The sequence below is a fragment of the Phocoena phocoena genome, chromosome 20 (genome assembly GCF_963924675.1).
Source record: "Phocoena phocoena chromosome 20, mPhoPho1.1, whole genome shotgun sequence".
NCBI classification, from domain to species: domain Eukaryota; kingdom Metazoa; phylum Chordata; class Mammalia; order Artiodactyla; family Phocoenidae; genus Phocoena; species Phocoena phocoena.
This window is the reverse complement of record NC_089238.1, coordinates 4,824,552-4,849,212: the sequence shown is the minus strand read 5'-3', so window position 1 is coordinate 4,849,212 and position 24,661 is coordinate 4,824,552. Positions and strand designations below refer to the sequence as shown.

The window sequence follows — 24,661 nt, the reverse complement described above, 5'->3', positions numbered from 1 at the left end:
ATATACAAAATATTACAAAATTTAAAAATCATACAGTGTCTCTTTTGTCCTTTCTGCGCTCAGTGCAATAATTTTAAAGGATCGATATTCATGAGTTTTCTCTTTAAAATGAACACTGTACAATGGGAACATTTTTGCTTGATAGATAAACTGTAAATTGCATATATTCCCCTTTAAAACTTTTTTTTTAAGTTTCTGCGAGTTTGTACTTGTGACCATTCAGTGGAGTAGGATGGAACCCCACCCAGAGTTTGGTTTGGTTAGTGAGACTGATATTAACATGTCTTGGATAATTCAGCTCAGTTATTGTTTACTAATTTAGATTCACTACATCCTGAATAGGTCCTCACTGTAGGATTACATGAAGACCTACCATCAGGTTGGTCTGCATAGGAAGAGTTTTAACATAATACTCAGCTCATCCATGTATGTGGATTGTCTAGATGCCCAATTCAATTGACAATTCAGGTGTAGTTCTCTTTCCCAGGTCACAGAAAACAGAAGACCCTTCATCACTTCCATAAAGAGTAGCTTCTGACTTACCAGCTTATTTCTGGATAAATTTTACATGCCTGAGTCCTCCAGTCTCAGACCCCAGGTCTTGTCCCTGAGTCTCTGGAGCTGAGTTTGGCCTCCTGCTAGAATGTGAATAGAAACAGAAAAGTTGATCTGTAGGGTGAGAGTATGATATGAAATAGCCCTTACTACTCTGAGTAAGTTTTGTATTTGTCGTGCTAGTTTCTAATACAGAGACAAGAACAGCTATTATTTCTTAAAACTGCGTAAATTAATTCAAATTGTAGAAAATGTTTCTGGATCTAACCACTGCCCCACTGCAAACACTTGGAGACCCAAGTTTCCAGGCCTGTGAATTGTTTGAGCCTCAGCATCCGGACATGCGAGCAACCTGCTATAAAAACGGCTTTTTATTGAAACCATTTTCATCTTAATAGGAAACATCTTAGTTTTCGAAGTGTTGGAATAACTCTCCCACACAATTTTAAGCTTTCACTTTAAAGCTGTTACAGATTGTCACTTCAAGTAAGCAGGTCAAGGTGCGGGGAAGCAGCTTCACCAGCTGCCCTCCGGAGCTCTTTGCTCCCACCTGGGCTCCTTCCTCACCCCACCCCTTAACAGTACCACTGTCCGGGTACAGGCTGGTCCCTTCAGGCACACTTCCCTCCAGAAGCAGAAACATAGTACATGGGGAAGTCACTCTGCAGAGTATATGTTTCTTTACTGGTGGGACCCTGTGCTGTGCTGTCCCCCTTATTCAGTCCTCAGGGTGTTGGGAGTGACTGTAGACCTGGTATCCCAGCACCCGGCCCTCTGCCTGCCAAATCCTGAGATTGTCATTGCAAGTCATGTATCTTTTCATTTGGGTTTGAAATCGCACTGAGGCTGCTCTCTTCCCTTCGCTTTTCTGCCTTTGGTCCACGGACAGCCTTCTGTGACATGTTCCATCGTAAAACCCTTTACTACCAGTAATTGTGAATGGAACAATTAATCAAAAGAATGAAAATAGTATTTATATGTGTATGATTCACACTTAGCTGCTGCCATTACATTTTGCTATAGTTTAATTCTGAATTAATTAAAATGGGTATCCTGTTTTAATTAATAAAATTCAGTCAGTTTTCATAACCCTGGTTGAATCATGTGTCCTCAGCCAGCACAGTTTGGTTCCACCTCAGTGCCTTATAACAGAAGCGCCATTAGGCTCTTAGGGTTGAAAGAATCTGTAACAATTTCTTTCCGTGGTGGAATCAAACAACATACAGTTTAGGAATTATATATTCATAATTTGTACCTGACTTATTCTCTGTAAACTCTGCTCCAGAATATTTATGCAGCTATAATGAAAATACCATAGGAGTTCATTTAAGGCTCTGCCTTCTATTGAAGTACAAAAATTGAACCAAGTAAATTGGGTTTCTTGAGTGCTTCACGAATTGCGGTGCATCCCATTTGAAACCGAGCAGGACCCTGAGGGCCTCCTGGACATGGAAGCCTTTCTGTGTCTCTTGCTTCCTGTTTGTAGGGAATAGGCTTCAGCCTCCATGATCTTCCCTGAGTTTCAAAGGGCAGGTGGAAACAGTTGCTATCAGGATACAGAGACAAAGGAAGGGCAGTCAAGTAATAGTGCATCCTTGGGATAGGATCCTCCTGCCTCAAGGGATACACATAACAATATCTTTGATCTTTTCTGCAGAACAAAATTTGATGAAGCATTCTTCATTCCGGAAACATCAGGAGATTACCTGAGGCCAGATTAAAGGAAGCAGGCCCGCACACACCCTGATACTTATCAACAACCCTGCCCTTGAACAAGAGCTGTAAAACTCCTCACCATATCCCCCTCCCCCGCCTCTGCTTGGGACGTACAGTTTTTGCCTTTTTTTTTTTTTTTTTGGACATACAGTTTTGAGGGGCACGAGCCTGCTGTGTCCCCCTTTGGTTGGCAAAGCCATAAAGTTATTCTTTTCTACTTCACTCAAAGCTCTGTCTCTGAGATTTGATTTGGGACCGTTGTGCAGAGGCTGAGTGTTCGCCATCACATCTAGATGATAAAGTGGTGCTCAAAGCTGTACAAGCCAGAAAGCTTTTATAGATAGAACCTAGGCAGCATAAGAATTTTATTGCGAAGACCCAGCAATCCCACTACTGGGCATATACCCAGAGAAAACCATAATTCAACAAGACACATGCACCCCAATGTTCATTGCAGCACTATTTACAATAGCCAGGTCCTGGAAGCAACCTAAATGCCCATCGACAGACGAATGGATAAAGAAGATGTGGTACATATATACAATGGAGTATTAGCCATAAAAAGGAACGAAATTGGGTTATCTGTAGAGACGTGGATGGACCTAGAGACTGTCATACGGAGTGAAGTAAGTCAGAAAGAGAAAAATATCGTATATTAATGCATATATGTGGAATCTAGAAAAAGGGTACAGATGAACTGGTTTGCAAGACAGAAATAGAGACACAGCTGCAGAGAACAAACATGGGCACCAAGGGGGAAAGGGGGTGGTGGTGGTGGGATGAATTGGGAGATTGGGATTGACATATATATACTAATATGTATAAAATGGGTAACTAATAACTTGCTGTATAAAAAATGAAGTTTAAAAAATAGATGCAAATGACAACATACTATGCACACTGTTTTATACTTAAATTTTTCATTAGTATATATCTTGGAGATAATTCCAGGACATACAATTTAAAAAAATTTTTTATTGCTAAGAGAAGAAAAATTTTTTCGTCGAGGTGACATTTTTCTGGGGGAGGTAAGGCAAAGGTCTTATCCTTTTGTTTACCTCAGTGGTATCATTCATGAAATTCCAGAGTGGTTGGTTTAAGGTCACATTTCTGGGAGGGGTGTAACTGCAATAAAGTCTTGTTTTGCTGTCTTTGGGGCAAATGACCACTTTGGGACTGTTTTATTTTTTTCAACACTCCCTAAAACCTGTCCCCCATTCATGAATATGCAGTACATGGCATGCACCTTGATTTACATTATGGGAAAATAGGAATATAATAAGCACATGCGAAATATTAGAAAAATTTAAAATCATACGATCTCTTATACTTGGATCGCTCAGGGAAATAATTTGAAAATATCAATGTTCATGAGTTTTAAAAACGAACAATATATAAGAGGAACTTTTTCCTTTGAGAGATAAAGTAGAAATTTCATACATTCACTACCCAAACATTCTTTATTTTTGGTAATGTGCACTTGTAACCATTCACTGGAATAGGGTGGAACCCCATCCAAAGTTTTGTTTCGTCATTGAGGCTGATGCTAACATTAAAGTGTTACGCGAATATTTGTTGCATACTTCAGCTGTCCAGGGGGACAGGGGAGACTTCCAAGGTGTTTTAAAATGGTTTGAGAGAACAGGGAATGGTGACTGGCTTGGTGTGTTGACGTGATTACCAGGTGAGGCTTGATGGAGGATACACTTGCGGTTTGAACTTTCAGTTTGTATCACAGGATGGAGCCATCAGGCTTCTTTATCAGCTTGCCCACATAGGCTGGATAGGAAGAGGTTGTGCTTATTCGGTGTCAGTAGTGAAACATCAAAAACTGGAGTCAGATTGTTCAATTAAATGCAATATTTACTCTTGAACCTCCTGGTTTCTTGGTTAGGACACACTATACGCTTCTTCATGCTAATAATGTTATTACATTTTTTTTTTCTCCTGCAGCAGACATATTGTTCAGTTGGGTTGTTGAAAGTGCTTGTAAAATACTATTTTTAAAAATTGGCTAAATACATTTACCCTGTTTAATAAAAATTAATGTGTGTGGGGCTTCCCTGGTGGCGCAGTGGTTGAGAGTCCGCCTGCCGATGCAGGGGACGCGGGTTCGTGCCCCGGTCCAGGAAGATCCCACATGCCACGGAGCGGCTGGGCCCGTGGGCCATGGCCGCTGAGCCTGCGCGTTCGGAGCCTGTGCTCCGCAACGGGAGAGGCCACAACGGTGAGAGGCCCGCGTACCGCAAAAAAAAAAAAAAAAAATTAATGTGTGGAACTGTTTATTGGATAATATAACTAGGCAATTTAGTAGAAGAGCAATTATCCAAGGGCTATTAAATTTTTCATTTCAAATAACGTTACTAAGCAATATGTTACATGGTTTATTTTCTACTGTAATAGTTTTTGTTTTTGTTTTTTATTTTTCTAAAAATATTTTTTTATTTGGTTGTGCCGAGTGTTAGCTGAGGCATGGAGGATCTTCGTTGCGGCATGCAGGATCTTTTAGCTGTGGTATGCGGGATCTTAGCTGCAGCATGTGGACTCTTAGTTGCAGCCTGCATGTGGGATCTAGTTCCCTGATCAGGGATCAAACCCGGGCCCCCTGCATTGGGAGTGCAGAGTCTGGCTGTCCACTGGACAGCCAGGGAAGTCCCTGTTTTTTGTTTTTGTTTTTTCTAACATCTTTATTGGAGTATAATTGCTTTACAATGGTGTGTTAGTTTCTGCTTTATAACAAAGTGAATCAGCTATACATATACATATATCCCCATATCTCTTCCCTCTTGCATCTCCCACCCTCCCTATCCCACCCCTCTAGGTGGTCACAAAGCACCGAGCTGATCTCCCTGTGCTATGCAGCTGCTTCCCACTAGCTATCGATTTTACATTTGGTAGTGTATGTATGTCCGTGCCACTCTCTCACTTTGTCCCAGCTTACCCTTCCCCTGGCCCCATGTCCTCAAGTCCATTCTCTAGTAGGTCTGCGTCTTTATTCCCGTCCTGCCCCTAGGTTCTTCATAACCTTTTTTTTTTTTTTTAGATTCCATATATATGTGTTAGCATATGGTATTTGTTTTTCTCTTTCTGACTTACTTCACTCTGTATGACAGACTCTAGGTCCAACCTCACTACAAATAATTCAATTTCGTTTCTTTTTATGCCTGAGAAACTAACTGTTGTGTTTTTTTAAATACACTTTTTCCTTAGCATTATTTTTTCCTTCCAGACATATTCCATTTTCCAAAAATGTATTGCTTTTTTGAAAACTAAATTTATTTATTTATTTTTGGTTGGGTCTTTGTTGCTGTGCGCGGGCTTTCCCTAGTTGCGGTGAGCCGGGGCGGGGGGGGGGGGGTACTCTTCGTTGCGGTGTGCGGGCTTCTCATTGCGGTGGCTTCTCTTGTTGCGGAGCACGGGCTCTAGGCTCGCGGGCTTCAGTAGTTGTGGTTCATGGGCTCTAGAGTGCAGGTTCAGTAGGTTTGGCACCTGGGCTTTGTTGTTCCGCTACATGTGGGATCTTCCCGGAGCAGGGATCAAACCCGTGACCCCTGCATTGGCAGGCGGATTCTTAACCACTGCGCCACCAGTTAATCTGCATCTTCCATTTTTACATCAAGGGACGTATAAATCAGTGACTTGTTTTCCGATTCTTGTGACATGAATACGTACATAACTCAGTGACTTATATAAAGTAGGTGCATTGTAAACATGATAAAAGAGCATTCCTCTAGGCGATCAATTTAATGAAAGAACTGCAATGGGGAGATGGTGAGATGAAATGTTTTAATTTGGGAATTGGTATGGTAAAGTGCTTGAAAATCAAGATTGTGGAAATGAACAAGGATGCAGTGAACTGAATGAGATTATAAGGATGAATAAGATAGAAAGACCCCACAATTCCAAGTATAGTTTGTGACAATGAGACAGTCTCCATTGCCAAAATGCCTGGAAGCCATTCTGCCACTTCTCAGTGGATGGTATTCACATTCAGGGCCAGTACATTTTGCAGAGAAAATAAGATTTGTGCTACGTATATATAGCATGACAACTGACACCCAATATCCTCCACTTAGAACTTAATCCTGAGCAAAAAGAAAATATTTTCTTTGGAAAAGCAATCTTCAGTGTGATTTATATTATATTTCGTCATTATCCCACTTCAGGTAAGAGTTATTGTTATTAAGGGTTTATGCCTAATAACTTACTAAATTTTCATCTCTCAGAAAAGCACTGATATTTATTCTCATTTCACAAATGATTTTAGGACAAACACAGATTTAGACCCATTCATTTGCATCCCAGCAAGTGGCAGAATCGGTAATTGAATCCAGGTTGTCTGGTTTCAGTGACAAATTGCTTAATTATGTTGCTACACTAACGACGTTATTTCTATCCTTCCATAACTCAACATCTGTACTTAATTTGTTAGTATCTGTTGACTCTTTTAAATGACTTAACTGCAAATATAATTGTGGTTATATTGTGATAATGTTCTATAACATCTATACAGGCATACCTCATTTTAGTGCCCTTTATTTTATTTTTTAAATTATTTTTTATTTTTGGCTGCGTTGGGTCTTCTTTGCTGTGCATGGGCTTTCTCTAGTTGTGGCGAGCATGGGCTACTCTTTGTTGCAGTGTACCAGCTTCTCATTGCGGTGGCTTCTCTTGTGGAGCATGGGCTCTAGGTGTGCAGCCTTCAGTAGTTGCAGCACGTGGGCTCAGTAGTTGCGTTACGCGGGCTCTAGAGCCCATGGGCTTCCTTAGCTGTAGCTCATGGGGTTTAGAGCGCAGGCTCAGTAGTCGTGGCACATAAGCTTAGTTGTTCTCCAGCATGTGGAATCTTCCCGGACCGGGGCACGAACCCGTGTCCTCTGCATCAGCAGGCGGACTCAACCACTGCGCCACCAGGGAAGCCCTCTTCTTCATCTTGATTAATCTGGAAGTAATGCAATTTGTAACTTTCTTTGGTGATAGCACCTACCTAACCTACGTAACCAGTCTCGGAGATTAGTCTTCTTCAGATATTTTTTGGTGAGATATTTCAAATACCTTTTGGAAAAAGACACCTCAGAAGTTGCGGTAATCTTGCTTTTGCTTTTGATTGTTACAACGCCTCCACTAAGATTCCCAGCTTTTCCATTCAGTTTGATTCTCTCCTGAAGAACCTGCTCAAAACTGGCAGCATCCATAAGTCCATCTTGTACAGGATGGGTACAGTCAAGAGTAAACTTCAGGACCTGCTCCTTTTGGTTTTTTAATTGCCCCCCTTTGCCACAAGCTTTTTCAGGGGCTCCAAGGCGGCCGCGGAGGCTGGAAGGTCGGAATATCCGTTCTTTAGGGTTTCAGTATGAAATAACCATTCTACATAGCTAGAGTTCTTTTTTTAATGCACATTTTCATTTGTAATACAAAGAAAAATCCAGTTTTTATTTCCTTAAAGTGCTTATATTAATTGTAACTGCAGCAAATGTTCCAGGCTCCAATCACCGCCCCACAGCTACCACTTGGAGACCCAAATTTCCAGAGCTCTGAATTGCTTCAGCCTCACTAGCGGGACGTGCGAGAAATCTGTTGGCAAAAAAAAGGTTTTTATTTACTCTGTTTTTAACTTACGAGGAATCTTCTTAGTTTTTGCAAAACCGGCCCATACAATTGTACGCTTTTACCTTAAAAGTATTATGGACAGTTAACTAAACAGGTCAAGGTAGGGGAACCTCGGCCCCTGCGCCGCACTGCCGCGCTCTCTCCGTAGACCTGCCCTCTCCCCGCCCCGCCCCTCGCACGTAGCGCTCCGCCCAGGCCCCGCCCCGGAAGCCCCGCCTCTTCTCTCTGAGTGTCCGCGGTTTCCTACGGAAGTAGAACCGGTGAGTTCGAGGCGAACATTGTGCGGCCGACCGTAAGTTTTCTCTTTGTAGTGTATATGTGCCGCGCGGTCCCCCTTACTCCATCCTCGGGGTCTCGCAGTCACTATGGAGGTAAAATCACAGCAGCCGGCCCTCCACGCCAAGTAAATCCAGACGTCGCGGTCACAGGACGGGTGTTTTTTCCTTTGGGTTTGAATTCGCTCTGAGGCTGGTCCCTGACATTGGCTTTTTTACCTTGTCCACGTAGACACCGCCTTTCGCAACATTTCCCTACTTCAAACCTGTTAATGTCTCTCCCTCGCAGCGTAAAGTCCTCTTTCGCGAGGTGGATTCACGCCCCCAGCCTGGCCCTCTCGGCCCCTGGAGGGCAGCGCCGGCCGCCGCGCTCCCGGAGAGGCCGCGTCTTCTCCCCGGCCCTAGGGTTCTGGAGAGCCCGCCCCTCTCCGGAGACCCCCTCCCTCCCTCCCAGCCTCTCTGTCCTCGCGTCTCCTCAGGCCGGTCCTTCTGCTCCGCAGGCCTCTCCTTCCTAGTTAGCTCTTCCTTTCATCCCGCGTAGGGAGAGGTGACCTGGGCCAGCCCTGTGACACCCAGTGTATGTCTGTCCTCAGGCTCCACCCCGCTGGAATATAGTCTCTTCCGGTAGGGTGGCATCTTATTCAGTCACCATCCCTCATCCTTGTAAATTCGTGGGCGAGGGGGATCAGGAGAAGCAGAGACCGAGCGACTGGGAGAGAAGCAGAAAAACTGAGAAGGAGAAAAGAATGAGAGAGAACCGATGGAATAGAAACATAGGCAGGGGCCTTGTATCACCGGTAGGAGGGAGGCACTTCACACAGGGAGTGGGCGGAGAGCGAAAGAGTTGCAACCATGCCCTTCAGAGAACCGTGGTGCTGGGAGAGAAAGAGAGGAAAACTAGTGACTAGAAGAGCAGGAGAGAGAAAGCAGGAAGGAGGCATAGCCACCTGGGGTGCCAGAGAGTGCAGACTAAGGCATTGTAGCAGTTACAGAAAGGATGTAATCTGGAGATCGGAGAGGGAGCTGAGTTTGGGAAAAAGATGGAGACATACATGGATATTTAGGACAATCATAAAGGTTGGGGAGAAAGCAGCAAGAAGGGGAAGAAGTCGCAGGACAAGGGTGAGGGAGAACTAGGAGGGGAGAAACAGCAGGAGTGTAGAGGGGAACAAAAAGACAGGTGAAATAGGAGACAGCTAAACAGAGTGAAGTGGAAACACAGTGGTGCAGGTAGAGGTGAGAAACTGGGTCCAGATGGGTGGTGAGTTGTTTGGATATGGATGATTATGTTGTGATAATGTTGATTTGTAGCTTTAGAATCGAATGAATTAAAATTTATTTGCTTCAATTAGACAGATGAGGATGGGAAGTGCAAAAAGTGAAAGGTTTGTGTATTCTGTAAGTATTTGTAAGAGAAGATAACTTCCATTTGCAGTTCCTGTTCGGCCAAGGCACAGTGACTTGACTCAGACAGTTGTGGGTCACCCCCTTCCATTTTCCTGGCATGAGGTAGAGGAGAGGAGAGAGACTAGTGGCACAAGAAATAACTAGCTTTGTCACCACATGGTGCCTCTTTAAAGGAACATTAAAAGCTTTGGTTTCTGTAATGAATTTTCTTTCTTTCTTTCTGGTTTCTTTACATTTAATTCTTTGTGTAGCTTGGAATAAATCTTAGTGCATTCAATTTCTACTTTCCTGTGGGTAATTATTAACTTCTGGAATAAGTTTGGTTCCCTTAGGTAGTCTACTCATGTCATTCTTTTCTAAATAAGGTAAATCCTCAATTTTTGAAAGACTTCGACACCAGCGTTTTTAGATTAAAAATAATTCACAAATTATTTCTTTTTATTGATTCAGGTTTCTATGAGGCCTGAGTGCTTTTCCTCTTCATCTTATATATTGGAAAACTTCTTTGATAACTAGTAAATAATTTTAGACAATTTTGATGAGTATTTGGTAAAGAGGTCATTGGTCTTTTACATTAACAGTCAAAACCTAATTTAACCAGTTAGTCTAATATTTGTTTTTTTTCTCTTTTATTTGGTGTGTTAAAATAGCTGTGAGGTGACAGGAAGATGTTTCACTCAGGTCCCTCTTTAGTGTTCTTTGCAAATGGTGAAGGATGAGTTGGATTGACTTGGAACCTTCCTCCAACAGAGCCATCTATTCATGATGAAGAAGTTTGCTCACAGTTTATTTTTCAGCTGACCCCTTACAATGTTTTCTTCACCAGTAGCTGTATTTTTGCAAATCTGCATGTTTAAATATTTTACTGAGATCTTCTGGAAAGAAGAATTGAATACTCAATTGAATTGATCAGACCTCGAAAGAGAAGTTTCCTTTGGTCAGGAACATGAAGGTTGGTCCTGGTGTTTTAAATTCGACAGGCGATGAGGACAAAGTCTGCCCACTGGCCCTTCAGGATCCCATTTCAGACTTTAGTTCCACCTGATTCTCTGGATTCAACCTGGGCTTTCTCAGACATGTCTCCCCTCTGGGCCTCCTCAGGGAGCCCACCTGTAATATGGAGATGAGAGTCTAGACTCAGAAACTGTGAGTCTGAGGAATATTGACTCCTGAAGTGTTTGGCCAAATTGTGTGTTTGTGGGTGGGAATTCTTTCTAGTGAGAGTGTCCTGTGTTATTTAGAATTTTTCACGGTTCCCAGTCATCCTAGAATGAAAAGCAAAAATGCTAGGGTTTTATTTGTCCTCGGGACAAAATCCAGTTTCCTTCCTGTAGCTACACAGACCTGTATCATCCTCAGGGCCCAGCCGGTGTCTCCAGCCTCATCCTGGGAGCTGACCCTGTTCTCATGGTTCACTCTGTCCTGGTCACATTACCTTTTCTCTCTCACCCCAATACCTTTCATGTTTCAGATCTTAGTTGCTCCTCTTACCTTTCTCTTTTAAATCAGCATGATTTTGGCCATATACCCTCCTTCAGGTCTTAGTTCAGAGATGGCTCCCCATCCACCCCCCACCCCTGACAATCTCTGTGACATTAACCAGATTTTATTGCCTCAATATCAGTCACCCTCAACAGAAACACACTTCTCCATTGATTATTTTGAGTCTCTTGTCTTTAACCTCCACCGAAGGACACAGTGTTCATCTTTTTCCCAGGGTCACTGCAACGCCTCACTCGTGGGATGTTTTCAGGTGCTAGGAATTTCCATTGGGCTGAGTACTCCTCAGGGAATACGAAGGTAACAGGGTAGGTGATGAGGGTGGTTCCCATATTTGTTCTGGATATTTCAGGGCTTATTGATCTTTACCTTGTGTGCCTACTTATTTACTCCAGAGCAAAAAGATGTAGGGAGGCCTAAGAAGCCCTGTACAACTGGTTTCCTCCTGCAGTGTTGTCAGGTGTCCTCATGTTTATTCTGCTGGGTTACTGCTCTACTGTAGCTACAGGTGTTCCAGGTGTGCACATCCAGGGACCAGTCGCCACCTTGACAGGTGCTTTGCCTTCCAGCAGTTCAGCTGCTCAGAGTCAGCGGTAGTGATTTCACTGTGCTAAGGTGGGGGCAGAAGGTCCAGAACCTAAGGGGATGTGAAGGAGAGCGCCCTAAATAGGGCGCTCCCCACTTGATGTGAGTGGGGAGAACAGGAGACAAGAAACTTAGGGATGCTCTCTCTTTGTAACTGTCTCACTGAACTCAAATGCCTGTGTAACTGGACTCCATAACGTCCCTAGTTGCTGGCAAGTATTCTCCGGAGGGCCAGCCTTTTGATCTTCATACTGAACGCCCAGTGTCCTTTGGGCAGGAGCTTCTGTGTTCTTGTTGCAAGATCTTTGCTGAGAGGTCTTTGTGCCCTTTATCACGTTTCCTCTTGTTCGCCTGGAGGAGAGAGAGAGAAGTCGGGGAAGTGAAGCAGAGCCTGTGTGGGTCTGCACGAGGGATATGGCCACAGGTGTGGGCATAAGTTGAGCCCAGTGAATGTGTGCACCTGTCCCTTGTGGGATCAAGGGACGTGGGGAAGTTGGCAAGGGATGTCTTAATTCTGTCTGGAGCATCATGACACGGGTTTATGGGTGGTTGTGGGTTTGAGGTGCCATAGGCTCCTAGCTCAGCTTCCCTGTAACATAGATGCTGAGACTGAGGCTTGCGTGTATTGGTTACATTGGGTCACACCTTCATTCCTGAGGAGGAATGAAGACAGTGGATTTAGAAAGAGAGAACCATTTTCCCCCAGTATTGTTAGAGCTGTGGCCTGAGATATACCCATAGGGAGCTCTGGGTATAGGAGGATGGCTGCCATGGTACTGCAGGAATGGATCTAGAGGGTGCCCTATAGAATCCACTCAAAGCAGTGACTTGTGTTGGCTTTTTTGGGAGGGTAGGAATCGTCGTGTAAACCTCCAAGTCATACAGGGAGAGTCTCATCATTTTTCGCATTACCTTTGCTATTTTTGAGCATTTTGGGCTGTGAGTGAAGAATATTTCAGATGCACTATGAAAGACACAAAAGAGAGCACTTCACTGGGCATGTTGGAGTCTCCCTGAGGCGTGTGTATCATTGGAGACATCTTTTTAATTGGTAGGTTTTGGAGACGACAGTGTTTGTGCTGGAATCATTGTAAATGAAAATATGGGGTTTTGGGTCCACTGATCCTTGGGTGTCTCCGTATGTGTTTTTTCCTGATGCATGAGTTTTGAAGAGCTTGGTTTGTTATTTGGTATTTTATATGAGGATCATTAAGAGAGGGCCTGGAGACTGTGTTGGACCCCATGAGAGTTTGTTAGTTTATTTGTGTCCATATGGGAAATTATGAGTTCTATGTCAGATGGCAGAATATTTTGAGCAGGGAGCTTCTGCTAGGTATGTGTCTAGCACGGACCATAAAGTCCTGTCATGTTTGGAAAGATTGTTTCAAGAATCAAAGGGCCCCAACACCACAGTGATCTCAAGTCTAGAGGCTCATCCTTGGGAAGAAATAGCTGTTAACTTTCTTGCTGCCAGGCTCATGCTTGTTTCTGTACTATCCTCTCTATATCTGTCTCAACACACAGACACACACATACACACACACAGGCCCAATACAGAGAACAGAGCACACTTAATGCCCTGTTGGTGGGAATGTAAATGATACGGCTATTGTGGAAAACAGTATGGTGGTTTCTCAGTAAGTTTAATGTAGAACAGACACAATCTGTCGAACCCGTCTCTGGCTCGATATCCAAAGGAAATGAAATCAGTATATTGAGTGAAATGTCTGCCCCCAACGAGCATTAATGCATTATTCGCAACAGCCAAGTTGTAGAAAGAACCATAATGTTGACGAATGAATAATGAAGAGATTTTATATACAAATAAATATATATATGTATGTATGTATATACACACACACAAAACTCAGCCATAAAAATGAAGGAGCCTATCATTTGTGACAAAATGAATGAACCTAGAATGACTATGCTCACTGAAATAAGCCTGACAGAAAAAGATAAATTCTGTGTGGAAACTAGAAATGTAAAACTCACAGAGCTCTAGAGTAGAAAGGTTGTTACCAGGGGCTGGGTGTTGGAGAAAATGGGGCGATGTTGCCCAAGGGTTAGAAACTGTCATTTGTAGAATGAGTAGGTCCTGGGGATCTGTGTGTACCATGCTGACTGCGGTTGATCGTAGTGTGTTACTGTATACTGGAGAATTGTTGAGGGAGTAAAATTTTAGTGTTCTCACTACACAGGCACAAAACGGGAACTGTGAGGTAATGGAAGTGTAAATTACTTGATGCTGATAATTATTGTACATTGTGTACATCTGCCAAGTAATCACGTTGTACAGCCTATATGTACACCATTTTTATTCATCAATTATACCTCAGTAGTGCTTGAAAAGAAAAAGAAAGCGTGAGGTGTGCTGGGCTCACCTCCTCTAGGCGCTGCTCAGCCCAGGCTTCACATTGATTTGAGTAAGGCATCTTCATATGTTTTATACCCTCTGACCAGAGATGCCTTTTAAAGGAGCTGGGATGGGGCCCAACATGAGTAATACTTAAGGTTCCCCAGGATGTTCCAATCTGGATCCGTCATTGAACATCAGGACTCTGGGTCCCCCCGTTCCTGAGGGCTGAGATCTGGGCTGAGGGTGAGGGCTCTGCTCTGCGTGGGGATGGAGCAGGGCTGGTCTGTGACCTGCAGGGGATCGTCGGGTCCAGCTGAGGTGCCCGCTGCTGCTGGGTATGTGAGGGCCTCACCAGGAGGGGAGCCTGAACTGAAGGAAAGGGTGGGAAAATTCACCTGTTAGACTCTGTGTGGGAGTTACTGTCCTGAGCCCCTCCTGGGACAGTAGGCAGCAGAGGACCGTCTGTTCCACATGCTGAGGGCTTCCCTGTGCGTGTGGTGGTGACTCGGGAAGGGGGTGTGTTGATTCTAAGCATTAAACAGCCTGTTTCCCACTTTGAAGATCGACCTCTAAAGCCTCACATGGTCTGAGGAAGAAGCCCATAAGAAGAGGAGGAAGAGGAAAGAGGAGTAAGAAATGGCTCTTTCTCAGGTGAAGTCATGTTCTCAGTTGATTCTTCAGTGTATCCATCCTGAAATTCCCTTCTTTGGACGTGCTAATCCTCTCTGACTCAGAGGTGTTGTTCCTGACACCTATGCATTCATCCTTACCTAGTGCCTTCCCTCAGTATGTGTTTATAATTGTTATATCTTCTTGGAGAATTGACCCTTTTATGATTACGTAATGTCCTTTGTCTCTTATGTCAGTTTTTCTGTTTACTTTTGCTGTCTGGGGGATAGAATGTCTTTTTCCTTCCTTTTGCTGTTGGCCTTTCCTGTCCTTAGATTTGTCTTTCACTCCAGCTCTCTGTTTTCCTCCTGTTACTTTCTTTAGTGGTCCCTGCTCAGGCACACTGTACAGTGGTGAACGGCAGGAGACCTGGCCAGCCCCCTTCACTCCACTGTAACTCAGAGGGAATGCATCGACCCTTTCCTTCTGATCATGACATTGGTGAAATGTTCTTTCTTAATAACAATATATTTTTTCCATATTCTTTTTTGTCATGTTTTATAATTCTCCAGGAAACTTTTTACTTTACCATTGTGAGAATTTTATTCTTAATATGTTAAAATAATATATAATAGTAATAACTTTTCTAATTAAAAAAATTTTTTTTTCTAATTTTGAATCAATGTTTTATTAGTGGAAAAACAGAGAAACCCTTTTTGGCTTTTGTTATTGCCTGTCTGTATAAATTCAAATGGACAGATTTATATTTTTGAATATAGTTATTGAAATTGGAGTTAAAGTATTCTTGTTGTTTTTTTTGAATGTCTGCACTATTTTCTTTTTTAGTAGCCTACTATAGAATCATGTTGAGAAACTCAGTTTAGTACAGTTTGTACATTTTCATTTCTGTAAGAAATATCCTGAAATACACGTGAATACATATGATAATGAAAAAATAGTCTGAAAATCTGTCAGGAGACCACTCTCGTTTCCGTTAATTTATCGTTGACATGTGTGCATACGTGCATGGATGTGCAAGTCCATGGTTTCGGTAAAAGACATCATGATTTTGAATCTATAGATATCTTTTTGCAGTTCATATTATATCTTTAATATATTCACTGGCCTTGAATTTTTTCTACAGTATCATGTTCATGGTTTAAATAGTAATAAGATTACTAACATTTTGTGTGTACGTGTGTGTGTACACGTATATAATGAACTTTTAGGCTGTTCCATGTTGTTTACCTTGCACTTCTTTAAAGTTTTCTCAGGTAATCGTCTGTCAATGAAATTTTAATGCTCTATGTGTTACTTAACTCTTTGATTTTTAAGCTTCAGTTCCAGAGCCCAACCATGGTGTAGCCCAACCAAAGCTCATGTGCTTAGTGTATGATTCCTTAGATTGCTGAACTCAGTCGAGTTTTTCAGAGTGTCTCTGACACAGTTTTCTCCTCTGTAAGTTGGGAAAAGATCTTTCTTTAATGAGCTTTGATGTTGTAACAACATTTAGAGTAAAACATTTAGAGTAATGCATAGCATATAGGAAGTGTTCATATAATGTTCCTCTTTCTTTTTTTTTTTTCTTTTGCTGTATGCAGGCCTCTCACTGCTGTGGCCTCTCCTGCCGCGGAGCACAGGCTCCGGACGCGCAGGCCCAGCAGCCATGGCTCACGGGCCCAGCCGCTCCGCGGCATGTGGGATCTTCCCGGACCGGGGCACGAACCCGCGTCCCCTGCATCGGCAGGCGGACTCCCAACCACTGCGCCACGAGGGAAGCCCATAATGTTCCTCTTTGCTGCTGTTATCATCTTCATAATTGGAGGTCTTGAGCTTTCTTTATAGAGCCACTGTGGACTCTGTTGTCTCTGATGACACCACTCACGTTCCTCCACCTCCGCGAGGATGATTATCCCTCAGTGTCTAGAACGTAATATCTAACACTTCCACATGGACAACACGGTGTTGAATTTTTATTTGCATGTATTTTATGTATTGCCCACAAGAATGAGAAGGGTAAATCGATTTGAAGGATATTGTAATCTCTATGACAGAGCATAAGAAATTAAAATTAGACACCCAGGTAGCTTCAAATACCTTTCCATGGATCTGTCAGAATACATACTTCAACCTAATTGATCTTTTACCTCTACTCATTTCGTATGGAAATAAGAACTCTCCTCACGTCCTCTTGGTGAAATGTTTTTTTATTTAAGGGACAGTTGACATTGAATGATGTGGCCATCGAATTCTCTCCAGAAGAGTGGGAATGCCTGGACCTTGCTCAGAGGGCCTTGTACAGGGACGTGATGTTGGAGACCTACAGGAACCTGATCTCTGTGGGTGAGGATAACTTCCCTCCAAAAGTCAGGAGGGTATCTTTGCATTTTCCCTGGTTTGCCTTTTGGAATCCCCTGCCTTGCGTAACTGAGCTCAAAGCCACGTTGACTGAGGCATGAAAAGCTTCTTGATTTAGCATCAGGAGTTTAAACATGCCCTTTCTTCAGATGATCTGGCCACTTCGCGGTGCACCAGGAGTTTTTTAAGTGATTAAGTGTGTCTAATGCCCAAGTGGAAACTTTTAAAATATTTCATTCCCTGTGCTCTACCTCTGTGCTTTTGATTCAGTACCTACTGGAAGAGAGTTAGATGTCTGCATATTCCATCGTTCCCTCTGCATTGAGAAGGAGGCAAGCGGTCGATGAGTTTGTGAAATATGTTTCCAGACCCACCGCAGCATTAGTAGTGTCTGGGAAACTCTACCAAATGGGAGAGTTGTTTGCGAAAACAGAAATCTATTCGTTGTCAAGTCTGAGAGGAAATTTTTCTTCTCCCTTAGTTATCACTCGGTCCCTCAACATGTAAAATGTATTCTTTCCCCCTCCAGTGGTGTGGGAGCTCCACCAAAGACAAAGGCAGTCTTTATCATGATCTGCTGCACTCGGCTATCTGGCCCCTGTGAACTTGTTGCTGCTTGATTTTGAGAGCGTGAACAGTTTTTTTTTTTTGCAGTACGCGGGCCTCTCACTGCTGTGGCCTCTCCCGTTGTGGAGCACAGGCTCCGGACGCGCAGGCTCAGAGGCCATGGCTCACGGGCCCAGCCGCTCCGCGGCATGTGAGATCTTCCCGGACCGGGGCACGAACCCGTGTCCCCTGCATTGGCAGGCAGACACTAAACCACTGCGCCACCAGGGAAGCCCCAACATGGTTGTTTTAAAGGGGTCTGTTGCTCCCTCAGCTCTCCTTTTGGACTTGATTCCCTTGGATGCTCAGTTCTCAGTCCCTATAGATCAGAGCTGATGCCTCCAGACTCCAGCCCCTGAGCCTTTCTGGGTTCCACCCCCATCTTGTGTTCTTTGAAGACCTAATCAGAAGATGGGAAAACACTGGCTGCTCTTTCATTCCATCTGGCACCTCAGAACCTGCAAGGAGCTGTCTCAAGCCCTGCCTGCTTGTTTTGCTACCTCAGCCATTTACTCCTTTGACTAATATCTCCACATTCTGCTATCGGAGTTTGGTAACAGCTGTTCTACTTTAAGTTGCTCTTAGTATGCCTTTTTTTAAAATTTTACTTTATTTTTATTTATGTATTTTTTTATTGGCTGCACTGGGTCTTCATTGTGGCGCGCAGGCTTCTCTAGTTGTGGCTGGCAGGCTCCAGAGCTCGCGGGCTCAGTTGAGGCAGCACTTGGGTTTATTTACCTCTTGGCATGTGAGATCTTAGTTCCCCGACCAGGGAGCGAACCTGCGTCCCTTGCAATGGAAGGCGAATTCTTAACCACTGGACCACCAGGGAAGTCCCAGCATGCCTCTTTTTTAAAAAATATATTTTGCACATAAATGGGATCATACAGTTTTATTCTTTCTCTGAATAATTTTACTGCGTATATACCCTCGTTGTCCATCTGTGCTGTTAAAAATAGCAGGACTTTTTTCTTCTTTATGTATAAATGAAATTGCATTCTGTGTATCTCCCAGATTTGTTCCCCATCCATCTGTTGGACAGTTAGGTTGTTTCAATGCCTGGGCAATTGTGATTACTGCTGTTATGAATGTGGGAGTGCAGGTATCTTTTTTTTTTTTTAATAAATTTATTTATTTTACTTATTTATTTTTGGCTGCATTGGGTCTTTGTTGCTGCGCACGGGCTTTTTCTAGTTGCGGCGAGCGGGGGCTACTCTTCCTTGTGGTGTGCGGGCTTCTCATTGCGGTGGCTTCTCTTGTTGCGGAGCACGGTCCCTAGGTGCGCGGGCTTCAGTAGTTGTGGCTTGTGGGCTGTAGAGTGCAGGCTCGGTAGTTGTGGCGCGCGGGCTTAGTTGCTCCACAGCATATGGGATCTTCCCAGACCAGGGCTTGAACCCGTGTCCCGGGCATTGGCAGGCGGATTCTTAACCACTGCGGCACCAGGGAAGCCAAAAATGTAGGTATCTTTTAAGACAGTGATTTCATTTTGTTTGATACATTCCCCATAATGTAATTGCTGCATTCTATTATAGTTTTGTTCTTTTTACAGTATTCTGGAGAGCTTTTGTACTTTTCAGTTTCTTTGTATCTGTATGTTTTCATATGGAAGAAACTCTTTTTGATGGCCTTATTGTAGTTTTTCCTTTAGGTTTCGGCTAAAACATTCTTTCACATCTCCTGGGATATTATGTATGTACTTTGTGATTATATGCATAGAAATGGGGCCTATGGAATATTCAGTTTGATACCTTATGTAGCAAATAATGTAATAAATGTAAACCTGCTTTATTGCTTCAGTGTCCCATTCTCTCTCTTTTTACATCCCTTTTGTTTTGGCCCCATACCCAGAGTATAATTTCCACAGTTATAAATGGAATCGTACTGGGACCTCCCTGGTGGTCCACTGGTTAGGTCTCAGCTCTTTTCACTGCCATGGGCTCAGGTTTGATCCCTTTTTGGGAAACTAAGAATCCAGCAAGCCGCATGGCATGGCCAAAAGAAAAAGGAATAGTGTTGTGTTACTTGCTGGGCCAATTCTTCTTTTCTCTTTTTTTTCCTTAATTAATTTTTAAAATTTAGTTTAATTTTTTTCTTTTTGTAAATTTATTTATTTATTTAATTTTGGCTGCGTTGGGTCTTCATTGCAGTGTGCGGGCTTTCTCTCATTGCAGTGGCTTCTCTTGTTGAGGAGCATGGGCTCTAGGCATGTGGGCCTCAGTAGCTGTGTCATGTGGGCTCAGTAGCTGGGGCTCACGGGCTCTAGAGCGCAGTCTCAGTAGTTGTGGCGCACGGGCTTAGTTGCTTTGCAGCATGCAGGATCTTCCTGGACCAGGGCTCGAACCCGTGTCCCCTCCATTGGCAGGTGGATTCTTAACCACTGCACCACCAGGGAAGTCCTCTTCTTTTCTTTTAACCTCATTATTTTTAGTTGCCTCATACAGTTTTATTCACACATATATGCAATCACAAGCTGTGATACCCCATGTTTATTATTCCCTCTCCTCCACTCAGCCCCGTTATCAGTCCTGGTCTTTCTTTACATGGTCTCTCTCTGGCTCTCTTTTTGTATTACTTATTTATTTATTTATTTATGGCCACACCCTGTAGCATGTGGGATCTTAGTTCTCTGACCTGAGATGGAACCTGCACCCCCTGCTTTGGAAACACATAGGCTTAACCAATGGACCGCCAGGGAAGTCCATTTACGTTGTCTCTTGATGTGGATAGAAACACTGTCGTTGGTCACGTATCTAAGTTGTTCTCTTGATCTCCCCAGTTTCTGCAGCACTTCATCATCCATCCCACCACCTTCCTCATTACTCACACTGTAAAAATGATTCCCTTTCATCCATTGAAAAACTTTTTCAGTAGATGACCGAAATCAATATGTGCCGCCGTGATGACTCAGAAACCATTTCCAGTAGGGATGCTTGAATAACAGTATTAGTTACATAGCTCACTTCTTCTTGCCTCTCCCTTAAGATTTCCTTTTTAAACTTCTGGTATTTGTGTGTTTACTCTTAGTTGGTATGTGCTTTGTGGTCACCGTGGAAAATACCCTTTTTTGAGAGCTAATGTAAGTTTTTCCATTTGAATGTTTTTGTCACAGTGGTTGAAACGATGCTACGCTGAACTTAATTTGAATTACGTGTAATCACTCTGTAGTGAAGAATCCTGTTCTTTACTGTTCTTCAAAAATTTAGCATCATGGTTGAAAAGTGTCATAACTCTGTTTGATAAAAGTGTTACTTTTGTTTAATATATATTCAACGTGAAACACTTTATTCATGCAGTGTAATGAATAGGAAATGTATGGTTCTTTATATCTTGTAGATATTTCTCATATACACGTGGTAAGGAAATTACAGCTAAAATCAAACATTGATAGAGGAGGAGTATTCCAAACAGTGATTTTGGGAAGACACGAAATCCAGGAACCTTTTTACCTCTTGGAAATACAGGAGAATATGTTTGACTTTGGATTTCAGTGGAGACATGATGAAAGAAATTACAGAAATATCCCTACATCCCATAACCAAAATGTCACTGATAGAAGAAGTCAACATGGTGGAAGGGATGCGGGAAACAACCATATTGGAAATAGACTTGTGTTAAGCCTTCAGGATGAACTGCATATGTTTAAAAGTAAACAGAAAATTGATGATTTTAATAAAGCTAAGAAGAGTATCAGCAGTACTTCCTCATTTTCACCAGTTGAAGGAATTTCTCCTCCTGTCCAAACCAACATTTCTAATATATATTTTATGCATCCTTCAATACTGACACAAGACCAGAGCCCACACAGGGAAATACCTTACAATGAGTATGGCAAAACGTTTCATCAGGGCTCAAATCTCAGGAGTCATCAGAGAATCCATATAGGAGAGAAATTACATAAATGTGATGTATGTGACAAGGTCTTTAGCCGAAATTCAGATCTTGTAATTCATCAAAGAATTCATACTGGAGAGAAACCTTACAAATGTAATGAGTGTGGCAAGGTCTTTAGTACAAAAGGAAAGCTTTCAGTTCATCAGAGAATTCATACTGGAGAGAAACCTTACAAATGTAATGAGTGTGGTAAAACCTTTAATCAGAGCTCAATCCTCACTCGACATCGGATAATCCATACAGGAGAGAAATTACATAAATGTGATGTATGTGACAAGGTCTTTAGTCAAAATTCAGACCTTGTAATTCATCAAAGAGTTCATACTGGAGAGAAACCTTATGAATGTAATGAGTGTGGCAAGGTCTTTAGTCAGAAAAGAAAGCTTTCAGTTCATCAGAGAATTCATACTGGAGAGAAACCTTACAAGTGTAATGACTGTGGTAAAACCTTTAATCAGAGCTCAACCCTCACTCGACATCGGATAATCCATACAGGAGAGAAATTACATAAATGTGATGTGTGCGCCAAGGTCTTTAGTCAAAATCCAGACCTTGTAACTCATCAGAGAATTCATACTGTGGAGAACATAGTGTCTGTGGGAAAATCTTTCTTTCTTCCTCAGGCATCCGTAGGCATGACATAATCCATCGAGTAGCAAGACCATATAAATATGACATATGTGACAGTCTTTCATCAAAATGCTGTCCTTGGACTTCATCAGGAAATTCATACTAGAGAGAAACCTTAAAAATGTAATGAGTGTGTCTCAGTCTTAGGCAAAACACAAACCTTGCAAGTCATCCAACAGTTCATAATAGTGAGTAATCTTACAAATGTAATGAGTGTGGCTAAAACCTCTCATCAGGGCTCATACCTCAGTAGGCATCAGATAATCCGTACAGGAGAGAAATTACATAATTGTGATGTATGCGGCAAGGTCTTTGGTTAAAATTCATACCTTGCAATTCACCGGAGAATTCATACTGAAGAGAAACCTTACAAACGTAATGTGTGTGGCAAAACTTTTCATCATGGCTTAACTCTCTGGCATCATCAGATAATCCATACAGGATCCAAACCATATAAATGTGATGTGTGTGGCAGAGTCTTTAATCGAAATGCAGTCCTTGCACTTCTTCAGAGAATTCTTACTGGAGAGAAACCTTACAGATGTCATGAGTGTGGCAGGGTCTTTTGTGAGAAGACAACCCTTACGAGGCATCAAGAAATTCATATTGCAGAGAAACCTTACAAATGTAATGCGTGTGCCAAGGTCTTTAGTCAAAAACCCCAACTTCGAATTCATTGGAAAATACATAACGGAGCAAAATGACAAGAGTAATGATTGTGGCAAAGTGTTTAGTCAAAATGCAAACCTTGTACGTCATCAGAGAATTCATAATGGTGAGAAGGCTTACAAATGCAATGAGTGTGGCAAGGTCTTTCGTCAGAGTTCAGCCCTTCCAAGTCTTAGGAGAATTCATAATGCTGAGCAGTCTTACACATGTAATGAGCATGTCAAATTCTTCAGTGTGCTTTCAAGCCTGACTTAATGCCATCAGGCAATCCATATTGGTGAGAGACTTTAATAATGTAGTGATGTGACGAGGCTTTTAGCAGGTGTCCCCATCTTACGCTTTATATACACTTAATAAAACATATCTATGCTTTATTAGAAATTTCATTCCTGATTGAAACCAATAATTGTAATTATTGTGGCCTGGCCTTTTGACAAGGAATGTATTCACCGAAGAATTCATTCTGGAGATTACCTCGTGAATGTATGAATGCGGAAAACCTTCACTTGGGGCTCACATCCTACTAATCATCAGACAGTCCACACTGAACAGAACATTACAGCATTACTCTACCTTGGGATGCTATTTTTTTAAACACTCCTTAATACCTGCTCCCCATTCTTGAGTATGCAGTATATGAATGTATTTTTTCTTGTTCTTTTATGTGTCTAAATAAACGTCATGGTATACACTTTGATTTAGATGAAGAGAAACTAGGAAAATAGTAAGCATATGCAAAATAGAAAAATTAAAAAATCATGCAGTATCACATTTTTCCTTTATTGTGCTCAGTGAAATAATTTTTAGGGCTCTATGTTCATGAGTTTTCTCTTCAAAATGAACCACATACAATGGGGACATTTTTGTTTGGTGGATAAACTAGAAATTTCATGTATTCACCCTTAAGACATGTTTTTGTTGTTGCTGGTTTGCACTTGTGACCATTCAGTGGAACAGGGTGGAACCCCACACAGAATTTGGTTTCGTTATTGAGACTGATACTTATATGGAAGTGTTATGAGAATGTTTGTTATATAATTCAGCTTTCTATGGGAAGGGTGGAGACTTCCAAGGTGTTCAAAAAATGGTTGAAGAGAACAGGGAATGGTCAATGGCTTCGTGTGTTAAGGAGATCACTTGATGAGATTTGAACTTTCAGTTTGTATCAAAGGAGGGAGTCCTCAGGTTGTTGTTTTTTTTTTAATTAGTTTGCCCACATAGGTAGAATAGGAAGGGGTTGTCCTGCTGCCTAAAGCTGTCAGTAGTCCAACATCATAAAATGGATTCAGACTGTTTAACAAAACAGCGAATGTTTACTCTTTTTTTTTTTTTTTTTTTTTTTTGCGGTACGCGGGCCTCTCACTGTTGTGGCCTCTCCCGTTGCGGAGCACAGGCTCCGGATGCGCAGGCTCAGCGGCCATGGCCCACGGGCCCAGCCGCTCCGTGGCATGTGGGGTCTTCCCGGACTGGGGCACGAATCCGTGTCCCCTGCATCGGCAGGTGAACCCTCAACAACTGTGCCACCAGGGAAGCCCCGAACGTTTACTCTTGAAACTCCTGATTTCTTGATTAGGAAACAATACAGTTTTCTTCATGCTAATAATTTATTACATTTCTTTACCTGAGGCACACGTATGTTCCATTGTGCAATATGGTTTTTGAAAATGCTTGTAAAACACTGTTTAAATCAATTGCCCAAGGTGTTTTTACCCTAGGTTAATAAAAATTAATGTTTGGACAAGGAATTATATTCAGTCTCCTGGAATAAACCATAATGGAAAAGAATATTAAAAAGAGTGTATATATGTGTATAACTAAGTCACTTTGCTGTACAGCAGAAACTAACAGAATGTTGTAAATCAACTATACTTCAGTAAACAAATTAATGTTT

The 24,661-nt window shown here is 42.4% G+C and overlaps 1 protein-coding gene and 1 pseudogene across 1 annotated transcript; one reads left to right on the top strand and one right to left on the bottom strand.

Annotated features, from left to right (window-relative positions):
• Positions 1–7,153: 7,153 nt before the first annotated feature.
• LOC136140948 (large ribosomal subunit protein eL22 pseudogene) lies at positions 7,154–8,225 on the bottom strand (annotated as a pseudogene).
• Positions 8,226–8,246: 21 nt separating this feature from the next.
• Positions 8,247–23,025, top strand: LOC136140947 (zinc finger protein 813-like). The gene is given in 7 exon segments (XM_065899084.1): positions 8,247–8,284; positions 8,446–8,635; positions 8,750–8,953; positions 16,833–16,959; positions 20,914–22,050; positions 22,207–22,801; positions 22,803–23,025. Coding segments are annotated over 7 exon segments (2,514 nt in total).
• Positions 23,026–24,661: the final 1,636 nt, after the last annotated feature.